This window comes from Agelaius tricolor, unplaced genomic scaffold (genome assembly GCF_023055355.1).
Source record: "Agelaius tricolor isolate 1412-34295 unplaced genomic scaffold, bAgeTri1.0.p SCAF_3, whole genome shotgun sequence".
In the NCBI taxonomy this organism is placed as follows: domain Eukaryota; kingdom Metazoa; phylum Chordata; class Aves; order Passeriformes; family Icteridae; genus Agelaius; species Agelaius tricolor.
In genome coordinates, this window is record NW_027269263.1 from 3,086,079 (window position 1) to 3,098,348 (window position 12,270).

The 12,270-nt window shown below is 40.1% G+C and overlaps 1 protein-coding gene across 21 annotated transcripts in view; it reads left to right on the top strand.

Moving 5' to 3' along the window:
* Positions 1-12,270, top strand: part of MICAL3 (microtubule associated monooxygenase, calponin and LIM domain containing 3) — a 174,203-nt gene that overhangs the window by 102,885 nt on the left and 59,048 nt on the right. For all 21 annotated transcript variants that reach the window (XM_071422149.1, XM_071422167.1, XM_071422152.1 and 18 more), the window contains 2 exons: positions 3,079-3,167; positions 4,269-4,356. In XM_071422149.1, coding sequence (XP_071278250.1) covers positions 3,079-3,167; positions 4,269-4,356 — 177 coding nt within the window. The remainder of the gene's footprint in view (positions 1-3,078; positions 3,168-4,268; positions 4,357-12,270) is intronic.

Here is a 12,270-nt window from a genome sequence, read left to right on the forward strand (position 1 = left end):
TATTTAAAAAGCCTTCAAAGGTTACACCTTGGGCAGTACAAGAGCCTTGCTGTGGCTCTACCCAAGATGGATGACTGGTCATGATTTTTCACACTTTTATAAGTTTTGGTCCATTTCCATATATGGGTTAATTGTCCAATTGCGGCTTCAGGTTGTGAATCAAATTGCTTTCCTCACTTCACCATTGTTCACACTTTTGGGCCCAAAGCTGCAACAGTGTCCTTGGTTCTCAGGCTGGAAAAGGATTGTTTTGTCTGACTAAACTGTCAAGAGAACTTGCTAGCACTTTGTGTGAAGTTCAGAGTCACACACTAAGGCAGCACAGAATCTAGAAAATATGAAATCTAAAGCTTCATTAAAGCATCATTAACAGCTGCTAGAATGCAGGGTAAACAAATAATAACTGGAGGCTTTAAAAAGCTTCACAGGCTGAGTTTGAGGGCTAGACTTTTTACTGTCCTCATCTGACAGTATTTAAATAAAACCTCTGAGTGTTTAATACCACTTAAGAGAAAATAACAAGTTGGAGAGAAATGCGGTCAGCTTGTTCTTTTTGAAGGTACCGCAACTGTCCAACTCTGTGTGTTTATTTTAGATGTAATAAAATAGAAACTTCATAATCAGGGGCTGTTGATAATAGGTCATTACAAGCTAAGTTCTGTTTATATAGAAAATATGGAATGTTAAAGTTGAGTAGAGGTAAGTCAGTGTTAAGAGTGTTGTACCAGTAGTTACTGAAGATTCAGTAATGATTTATTTTTTGTATCTGATAGACTAAGGAGAAAAGAATATGATTACAAAACTTGCTGATGCCTCAATTAAAAGAATCTAACATGCTAGGAATGAAGGGAAGCTTCAGATATACCCTACAAGTCTGAGAAACCAGACAATATGGCAGCAGATGAAACTCAGTTTATCAACAAAGTGTGCATATTGAAAGTAATAATTTAAGAGCATCCATCACTTGTGAAAAGTCATTTCCTTGTAAGGGTAGCTATGTACTACAATCTTTGTTTGAGCAGTGATTGACAAAAATGTCACATTTTCTGAAGAAAATGTATGAGAAAGTATTTGAGGTAAATGTTGATTCACATCAGCAGGTATCTATTTATTTTCTTACACAGCTACCTATCTTTAATCCAATCTCAGTAGGAAAATAAGTGCAAAATGGTGTAAAACTAGTGACAAGTACTGTGCAAAGGATTCTATTTCAGACATAATGGTGTAGAAAACAGAATTGCAAGAAAAAAATACTAGTACCTGTATTTTTCCCGCTGATTGAGGTGAAGATGAAGTAAAAATTTTAAATTGATGTCACAGGATGATACTCCAAGATATTCTACTGCAGATTGAAATTGATGGGTATCCATTCTGTGTAAGAACAATCTTTTAATATATACTGGGTAGAAAAATGGCTGTGGAAACACCATCTGGTTGAAGGGGCAAAAAGAACCAAAACTGTGTGTTCATAATGCATTATATAATGACTTTAAGTAATGGATTGGCTGGGTTGTGAAGAGTTGAGGAAGCTTAGAATCATCAAACCAGACTCCCAGTAAGGAATAGAAACCCCTTTATTGCTTGTCTGGAAGGTCAGCAGACTTGGCATGCAAGTTTAAAGGGGCCAGTGGTGATTTTGAAATCAACATATAAAAGCAGCGTCTTTGTCAGAAATCTAAGTTAGGGAAAAGCATTTTTTGAGCACTGCTGTTATTTTGAGCACTCACAAGTAACTGAACATCTGACTGTCTGTTAAGCACTAACAGACTGAGATCCTCTGTCAGCTGTATGGGCTGAAACAGTTTTTACCACCAGATTTTTAGTGATTCCCTCTGCAGGCATGCTTGTGTGTGCAGTTATGGCCAGACAGTTCTCAGTGAAGCAAACACAAAGCTTGGAGTTTCAGCAGGCTTGTAGCATTGATTCTGAAATATTACATGCCCAACAGTTGTGCGTGTCTATGAAGCAGATGTGGCTAAATAGAAATCTGTGGTATCTATCTAATATAATCATTGTGAAAATGTAGCTTGTATTTCATTCTGGGTTTTCTTTGAGAGCTAAAACACTAAAGCTGTGCACACATTGTTGCTGTTCATCTGGCTGTTTGGGCTGACAAGCATTCTGCAGCCTTCTGCAGTCAGTGTCTGAGAATTTTTATGTAAGAGCTTTTCAGTTGTTGCTCATTTCAGACAATCTCAAAAAGCGGGTTTTGGTATGAGTAAACATTAAGAAATACTTATTGAGGTAAAGATTTCTAGAAAGATGTTTGTCACTTTTCCATCTCTGTGCTGGTATTTTGCAAATACCAGCACAGAGAAATTAGAGGCAGAGGTCAGAATATGTGTTGGGAATGCATTGGCAAAGCTTTAGGAATGGGATAGCAGTGGAGAGTGCTGTGGGCTGCATATGCCGCACAGGATACACTGACAAAGGTACAGTGGAAGATAATTATGAGGCATCAGCTTGCTGCTTTTATTAGTACCAGTAGTATTTGCATGATGGTATTGCTAATGCTGCTTTGTCTTCCTGACAGTGCTCAGATAGCAGTGAAAAACCTCTCTAGACTTCTGGGGTGTTAGTAAAACCAGCAGGATCACAAAAGGTCTTATTTGTGAAAATGAGTCATTGTCCTTTCTACAAGTAGCCACTGTGCATTTTGAGAGATGGTTCTTTGGGAGTTAACACTGTCCTCTCCCACTTTCCTCTGCTGGTTGTATTCATTCTTGCTTTTTCCAAAAGTGCTTCTGCCAGCTTTTCATGTGATGATTTCTTTGTTCCTCACACACTGCCGCATTGTTAGCATGTGATACCACACAAGCCTCACAGCTTTGCTTTGGTGTTTGATAGGATTTTACACTAAATGGCTGTCAGGCACCCAATGGAAAAGAGCCTAGTTACAAGGGGAGAGAGCAGGGCTGGAGCTAAAACTTCAGCTAGTGTTTGCCTCTGCGTATAGTGAAGAAATTAGAGAGAGTAACTGGAGTGGCAGCGGAAAATAAGTTGCAGTGAGATGGATATTTATATTGTGCTAAATTCCTGTGTTCCTGTTGCTGACCATCATTTGTGTTTTATCTGCAGGTAAATTCTACTGTAAACCTCACTACTGTTACAGAGTCTCTGGTTATGCTCAGAGGAAGAGGCCAGCAGTGGGTCCTCTGTCAGGAAAGGTAACTCATTATTTTCATCTAACATGCCACGTTAATAGATTTTGATTCTTAACATTGACAAAGTATGTGTGATGGTTCGGGTTTTTTTTCAGAAAGTAGAAAGATTTGGGGTGCATTTAGTTGCTTTATCCATCATGAAAGCTTACAGTTCAACTAAATCTTATTTAAAAGCAATTCCTCTGCTTACTACTGCTCTTTTCATGGTACTTATCAAATTATGTGCAATCATGTTCAAAACAGAATTTTGATTTGTTTTTCTTGTCAGCTGAAATACTTTCTCAGTGTATGCTGAGACTAAATGAATAATATTACCAGTTCTGGTTTTGCTTTGTTTCTCCATGGTTTTACTTAAGATGAAACAAATTGTTTGCATTTTCTTTGAAGCACAAAGTTCTACCCCTCTTGTATAAGATATGAAGATCATGTACCTTCATTTCTGAAGGTCTGCTGTGTGTTAACAGGAAGCTGCATGAAAAGACAGAATATCCCCTTTCCTATACTATCATAATAGAAGTATTTGTGCTGTAAATATAGGATGAAGAGACACTGTAATACAGAAAGGGCTCAGCTGTCCCTCAGCTTTTGCTGTTCTAATCCAAGGCACCTCATTTTTCTCCTCAAGCCCCTTCTCAGTATTTTCTCGTACTCTGAGGAAGCTACATGCTGTTTCTTAAGTTCTGTTAAGCTTGCATGCTGCAAGCTGCCCTTTTCCCTTAAATTATATTTTCCTTTGTGCAAGCAGTGGTGCCTGTCCCACCTGATTCTCAGGTTTTATTAGTACAAGCTGGAGCTCCTTTCTGGAAGGATAACGGATCCATCCCAGTATGTGCCATACTTCCTGCCAAAAATAAAGACTAAAAATGGTACCTGTTTTATTTCCCAGAGGAGCACATTTCAGGGCTCTTACAGCTTTGACTTTCTTGGCTATCCAGTTTGATTTTCAGAGCTTTAATAAAGCCTTAAATTGAGAAGGAGCATGCTTGTTTATTAGACCTTGCCTTATGTGATGGTTGCAAGGCATCCCAATTCCTTGCTCAGCTGTTCAGTACACACAGCAATTCCAACTTTAACATGAATTTAACTTCCCCCACCTTCTTCCAGGACACCAAAGGAGCTGTGCAGGACGCCATGGCCAGCGATGGGAACGGACGGGCCAGCAGCCTCCCCACCTCAGCAGAGAGGGCCCCAGGTAGCTCCGCTTCCTTCTTTGGCAGGGTGGTGCAGTTCTCGCTCGGCCTCGTGGGCAGAGTTAGGGTGCTGAGCCAGCGCCTGCACAGCACAGTCTCCTCCATTGGGCACCACGTAGCCCAGAACCCTCTGGACTCCTTTTTCATGTGTCAGCTGCTGGCATTTGGGGTTCCCTTTCTCTATGTCCAGTCAGAAGTTCTCGGGCAGATCCTAGGGGAATTCTGTGGGCAGCCTGCTGACCAGTGAGAGTTAATGTCACCCAGCTTTGAGCTGTGTAACTCATTTGGTTTTTGCGGTGCCTTGTGAATTTTGTGTGCTACGTGGAAATCTCAATATATTATTTTGCACTGTGGCTTTGGGGCCTAGATGTTCTCAGTTCTTTCAAGGACATTGTTTGAAAGAATACCAGGAAAACACAGATGTTTAATTGAGGGTCTCCTCTGAGTCAGCCCAGATAAAGAGCCCTGTAATGTATGCAGCTCAATGTCAGTGAAATTGAAAGTTTTTATGAAGCACTGGAGTAGCTCACAAACTGGATTTCTGTGTTTTCCTGAATTCTGGGTGTGGTTTCTCGTTCTCCCAAGCTTCTCTTTATTAATCTGGTACTTGAATGGGAAAGATCCCATTATCTTTGGATTGTATCTCCTTTGGAATTCTGGGTGTCTGACAGCTAATGGGATTGGATTCCTTAAACCCCTTGAATTTCGTGGTGCTGGCAGGTCATGGTGCTCTTCCCTCTGCCAGCATCTGTGCTGCTCCTGGTCGTGGCTTTGGAAATGGGGTGGTGAATGTGTGTGTCTTACTGTGACATAGTTTTCCCTTTTAACTTGAAATTCTAATTCCTTCTAACACGAGAGAAGTGTCTGTGCTACAAATGCTCGTTTGCCCAGCCCCCGAGTGCTCATTTTGTGATGTCAGAAAAAAGAAGAAATATTAATTTCTAGTACTTGTTCCAAAAGACTATGAATAAGCTAAATCAGCTGCTTTTAGAAAGGGAACATACTTAGAGCAATTCTTTGAGAAAAGAATGTTTGCATAGTGCCAGTTGAGAAGGCCTTAACAACACAGGAGCAGATAAAAATCATGGTGTTCTTTGACTTTATATTACTATACAAGTGTTTCTAAGATTGTAACTGAATGCAATCTGACAAAAATTTATCCATAGTATGTTGATTTTTGGAGTGTAGTTACTTTCAAGATTTCTTCTTTTGTGTGTGTGCAATTTCCATATGGCAAAAGTGAGAAAAGGGTAGGGAAGAATGATATTTGCAAAATGCTATGGACAGATGTGTGAACTGCAGCATTTTTTGCCTAACTGGATAGATTTAAAACTGCTTTCTCTGAAAGTGAAAAAACTGTTTTTTTGTAGTTTGGAGCATATTCTTAAAGATGAATAGAAAAAATATTTATTGATACACAGAGCAACTGACATGAGCATAAGGGGTTTTGTGGAGTGAAGCTGTAGGTGATGATAATTGGAAGGAGGGGATTTGAATTACATTTATCAATTAGTTTATCACAGCTACTGCTGGCAGAAAATCTCCTTTGGTTTAGTCCTTCCAACAAATCAAATTTAATTGCTTTTACAAAGGAACATTCAGCAAGTAGCACCTAAATGATCGCTAGGTAGAGCAAACAATAGGGCATATTTTATGATAAACTTCTATAAATCAGATGTCTCCTTCTGCAGTGGTGGCACAATCCTGTAGCAGCACTGTAGTACTTCCAGAGGAGTAAGCTGGAACAGACACCATATTGTCTAATGGCAAAACTTGAAATCTAGGGCTCCTTTTGTTTGCTTTCTGCTTTTTAGAGCAGTGTATAACTGTAGCATAATGTTCAGAGCGTTTGGACCTTTTAAAGCCTTGCCCCTTGCAGTGCCCTGAGTGCATTAGGACATGCTCAGCTTAGCTGGGTCACTGTTCAGGCAGGGTGTTGTGGTGCATTCTCATGTGTGCATGGCAGAAGTGCATTCAGTGCTACAAGAGGTGAGCAGTGCCTCTGTTGTGCTAAAGAAATACCAGTAGTGGCTGAGTTTTGCTTTCTTTGTGCAGTATGATTTAACTCTTGGAACTACTGACTTAGCAATGGTTAAGAAGCAGGAGGAAGCAAAATGCAATGTACTTTAGAAACAATCCAGAGTGGCATTAAAGGCAGGTCAGTTCTCTGTTACAGTCATGTCCTGTAGGTACCTACCTTCAGCTCCCCTTCCTGCTGGGTAGCTAGGTCAGGAAACCTGTGGTGGGTTTTACAGTTATTTATGGTTTCAAAAAACAAACCTTTTTGAACTACCAAGTTTACCTATACAGTGGAAGAACAGGATATTATTCCTGAATAATCAAAAGGAGTCTGTAAGATTACATCTCAGTGTAACTCCTGAATTTAAACTATTTGTGTATATTCCTTCTGGCAAGCTTTCACTGTAGCCTAGACAAATACCTTGAGCAAAAACCTGTCTGAGATGAAGACAGAGGCAGAGATCTGTTTCCTAGCCTCCACTTCATCCATCAGTCACTCCCCTAGTACAGGTCATACATCTGAAAGTGTTTTACTTCCTTTAGGGCAAGACCACCAAATGGAATTTGGCAATAGCAATTTTAGGCCCTGAGGTCTGAACTGATCCTCATGGTGGGGTAGGTCTTGGTGCAGAGTGTTAGTTGCCTCTACAAGGATTAAGTAAAAGCAGAAAAGTGTGTAACATGCTCAGGTTTGATATTTGGTGGAGATGCAAATATAGCTTAGAAGGCAAAGGGAAGGTGTACAACAGTAACATCCATTGTGGAATATATAAAAAGGTAGCCATTTAAAAATTGTATACCTGAGAGTTAAATTCAGCTCTGAGCTACCAAAAGTGCTTTTTTCGGGGAGCTTTATGGTGACTCATGCAAGACCTGCTTTTTAGTAGTTGCCATGAAATCCCAAATGGATGGAAATTGCATGAGTTTTTTCCCTTCATTCACTGTATATCACCAAACTTTTTTAACCAGCTTAATGCATAAAATATATTCAACCACAGAGTAGCCTTCAGCAGGTTTAGTCAGATGGGGTGAGATTGGTCCCAACAAGCCCTTTCTTGTGCTGTCACTAACCTGTTTGGCACGGATTAACCTTGCTAAAGATGTCAGTCCCTGCCTGGGTGGCCACAGTGCTGGCTGGCATGGAGTGAGTTCTGTCTGTCCCTTGTAGAGTGATGGTTGCAGGGCACAGTCTGTGATCAGCAGGTTGAGGGTTGTTCAGCCCTCAGCTGGAATCACCCTTTGTGCGAGGGGTTTGCTCAGAGCCTGTGTAGCTTCTGCCCTGCTGCTCCCAGGGGAGGTTATGGCCAAACTGGAGCCCTTCAGTGGGGGAAGTGGCAACAAGCTTTGAGCAGTGGCTGCCATTCTCTCTGGGAAAGGGAAGCTGGGGACAGCTCTTACTGTGCTTTTGGTCCTGCTGAACTGTGGCATGCTTGTTGTAGATTCTGTAACTTTCTCTGTACCTTGTCTGCCTGTTTTTCTCTATCTTCTGCATTTGCCTTTGTGCCAAAATGCTGCTATTGCAAAGAAAAAAAAAACAACAACTGAACAAAAAACTTTTGCTTTTCAACTGTCTCTCCCTTTGATAATCTGTAACTGCTGTGTTTTGGATTTTTTTTTTATATAATTTACAGTACTTTATATGGTTTTAATGTGCTTTTAATGCAAATGCTGTTCTTCTGTTTGTTCTAAAGGTCTGTAAGAATGTTTCCAAATTTTCAGCTCTTTCTTGACAGATGGACTTGGAACAGTCTTTACCCCTATCAGCTTTATGATATGCTCCTTGGGGTGATGTTAGCCAGCAATGTTTTGTTGTAAAATATTTCCCATTTCAGGCTCATGTTTTCACAGCAATGCATTTCTGTCCTATCAGCAATAGGAAGTTGATAAAGGAAAGACTGCCTAGGGAAACTCATACTTGTACAGCAATAAAAGGCAAGCCATGAGATCTTTTGCTTTAGTTACTTGACCTGTGAAAGATTAAGAAATCAAACATAAGCAATAGTATGAAAAACTAAAATGCAATACAAATTAGAGGTACTAGGACTTGTGCTTTAATATCACATAAATACATAGTGTTTATGATAATAGGTATGCAGTCTGAAAAGTTAAAATCCTCCTATGGATGTGCCTTAATGGTTTTCAGGGAGAAATATTCAGAGCAAAGCCTTCACAGCAGGCCCTTGAACAAGTACTGTTGTATATAGCAAGCAATATACATGAGGAAGTTCTTGTGCTGACCTGGAGAGCTGGGAAAGAGTGGCTGTTTCCTCTAAGTGGCATGTCCTTTAAAGTAAATTATCTGAACCACGTTTGGAAAAGGATCTTGAGCGTCTGTACAAGTATAAGTATTTTTGAATGCCTCCAATATTATTTGCGCACAATTCAATTTTGTGTCTGACAAAACACAAATATATATTTCTGTTTAGGAATAAGCTTCTTGTTCATAAACATTGCCTCTATTGTTTGCCTCTTCACCATTCTGCATACATTGAACATGCCTTACTTGTGAAAATGATTTAGCTCAAAGCAATACTGCTTTGTTTGCTGTGCAAACAAACATCATGATGAAATCCTCTACTTGGGCACTTCTTTTCACTACTATTCACCTTTGGGTTTTGTTCTTGTTTTAATTTGATCTAGTTTAAACATTAAATTATGGAAGATAACAGCAAACAAATTCTGTGACATGACATTCTGTTTGAGGTGCCTTCATTTTAAACCAATGAAGGTTTACAAATATATCCCACTCTTTTCCCTACCAAAAATAAAGAAAAAGGAAAGCATTCATATTTCAGGATGCACCACCAAACTGGGATGAAAGCTATTTCCTCTACTAGCGTGCCTTGAATATTGTCTGTCCTGTTTGGAGGAGCCATGGTGGTGTGTTTAGCAGGACATGGCACAGGATTCTGAACCCTTTTTTGGGGTATCATACAACTGCAGAGAGATCTGATGGAAGATTGACTTCTCTCTGAAACATTAACAATACAGGTTAAGAACCAGACCCTGTAGTTTTGGAATCTGAGGAGAGTGTGCAGGTTACCTGATTAGAATGAAGGGTTCAGTGCCCAATGAATCATCTCTCAGTAACAAGCCAGCAATCTGTTAGGATAAGTGCTTGACTGTTCCCAGTCCATCATGGTCCTTTTCAGTGTTCTTATCAGGATTTGAGTGGCTTTGGCTTAAAGGAGAGTGCTAAAGGATTGGCAATTTGAAGCCCAGAAAATTTGGAAAGGAAAAGATGTGTTGGGAAGGTTATTTGTTCTTAAGAGTAGGAGATGCAGCTGACCTGATGGAGTTTCACTGAAAAATCCTGAAAAATGTTTTGAGGACTGAGAAGTATATACAAAACAACAATGTGCTGAGTTTGTTCTCATGGCTGGATCCTGCTAAGAACACTTTTTCTTGGGAGTTACTGGGCTCCCATCTCCTCCTCTCTCTCTCTAGCTTTCAGACCTGTAGACTTGTGCCACTGGAATATTTGTTGTTTGTATGTGTATATTCTGAAGGGTGATATGAATTTTTCTGGGCACTTTAAGAGCTTCATTGAATGTTTATGTGTCTTAGAAAAATAGTATCAAGTTTGTGGGAAAGAGTTGGATTTTTGTTTTATTTGCAGAATTAAAATGTCTGGTTTTTTGAAAAGTGGAATCTGAGTAATACTATTTTGAGGTTGCTTCCCTCAGAGAAAAGGAGGGAACTGTGCATAAAATAAGTTCAGTGACAGATATTGTTCAAGTGAGATGATTTAGTGCTCAGAAAGGCTTCATGTCTCCGCTGTACAGTCCCTTTGAAAACTTTGATTTATGCAGTTGTTTTTAACCTGTTTTTGTTTTGGGTGTGCGTGTCTCTGAATTATGTAACACGTGGTTTCCCTGTTGCTGTGAAATGGAGATATTTTTTTGTTCAACTGTGTGAAATGTTCAAGGGAATAAATTCCAAATAAACTTCAGGTTTCTGAGTTTTTCTTTGTCCTCCCCCTTGTCCCTGCACTGGTTGCAGGTGAGGGATGCTGCAGGGGATACAGAATTGGGGGATAGTGGAATGAATAGCTCTAGCGAGCTCAAATGCAACAGCCATTTGGAGAGCTCTGTGGCATGTGCCATCTGTCACTGCCAAGTACTGCTTTTCAGGCTCTTTCTGTATTGTGGTGTTTATTTTAAATTTTGCTGTTGTGCTTTGGTCGGAGTGCAGGGCACACATTGCACAGACAGCACGACCTGCTGAGCACCTCCTTGCGAGATATTCTGCTGCCTTGGCAAAGCTGACTTTGGATAGATGTGCTCTCAGCATTGTGGCTTCACAGAGTTTGGTGTCTTGAGGAGGTTGTTTTGTGTGGCTTGCTGCAGGCCAGAGATCTTTGTCATGCTCTGTGACCAAGGCAGTCACACCCATGGGAGAGCAGGGACCCGTAGTGTGACAATCTTGGTGTAGATCTGCTGTGTGGTGGGATGTTTTGGTGTGATGAAAAGACAGAAAATTAGTAAATACTTTGTAGCCAAATCCTGTGTCTCATGTTCTAGCTGAACTGTTGTCATTTCTGAGGACTGCACACAAGGAGGTGACCTGCCTTCCTCAGGACCCCTAAGAGCCTATTCTGTGATGTTGTCACCATGACAAACAGACCTGGATTGTTCTGAGCTGCATTTTCCTGGTCTCAAAATTGCAGTGAGTTAGTCTACATTAGGGACTTGTTCTGCATTTGTTCCTCACATGCTTCTCCTGCTTCCTACTCCACCATCTGCAGCTAAAAGCTTGGTATAGCTGATGATTTTTGAAAGTTCAATTGTGAATGATATTTGGCCAGAGTAGATTACATTTAAATGGCAGGGTCACAGAGCTACAACCACAAACCAGTTCTGATCTACATAAAATTTCCTTATTTGGAGGGAGGTAATTGCTTTATGCCTTTGAAATTGCCTGTAGTTTTTCATTGCTGTGTTAAGCAGTGCCAGTTTTGAGGTTAAGATGGGCCTTCAATTCTGAGGAGGAGCCATGAGCATTCAGTGTAAAACTTCATATGCTGGTGCATGAGCTAGAAATGTCATTTTGATGTACCACTCCAACAGCCTCCACTGTTCTGTTAACTCTGCAGCTGCATATATGCTCTCCAGAAATCAAGTGTTTGCTTCATGAATTAAGAAAAGAAAAAAAAAAAAAAAAGAAAGGAGGTTCATTCTAGAGATTGCCCCCATCAGAGTAGAAATCAGACTTCCTTGCTGTACCAATATAGGGAGCCATGTTTTCAGCTAAAACTTGGGGTAGCAGTAGTGGTAGGAGAGACAACCCTCACCTCAATTCTCTTTTAAGACTACACAGATACCTCAGACTTTCTGCTTCTGTGCCTGTGGTTCCTCTCTAGTGTCATGGCTTCTGTCACAGGGATGAGAAAGTGTATGAAGGTACTTCTAAAATTATGAGTGAATAAAAATTAATACAAATTAAAACAAGGAAGTTATGGTTTTACCACCTGCTTGTGATCAGCAGTGTAATTTATTAAGATATGTAGTTGGTGATGTATATTAAAATGCAAGAAATAAGGGGAGAAAACCAGATTAATAAAACAGCCAAACAAAAACAAACAAAAACCCCAAAACAAAACAGCACCCAAACCAAAACTAACAAAACAAAAAGCCACAAAAGCAAAACAAATAGAAATAATCTCAAGGGAAAGAGCAGATAATCCAGAGTCAACATCAAAGCTATTCTCCTGCTTTTTTGGTGTGTATTTTTGAAGGAAGGTGAATTAGTAGCTGAGCTGATCCTTACAACATGGAGTTTAGCTTGAGCTTTCTGAACAAAACTGGGCAGATGCTCTTTAAGGATGAGATGGCACTTCTGTGCCCTGTTTAGTTGCTTACATCTGCTCTCAAAAATGTATGTTTAGTCTGACATTT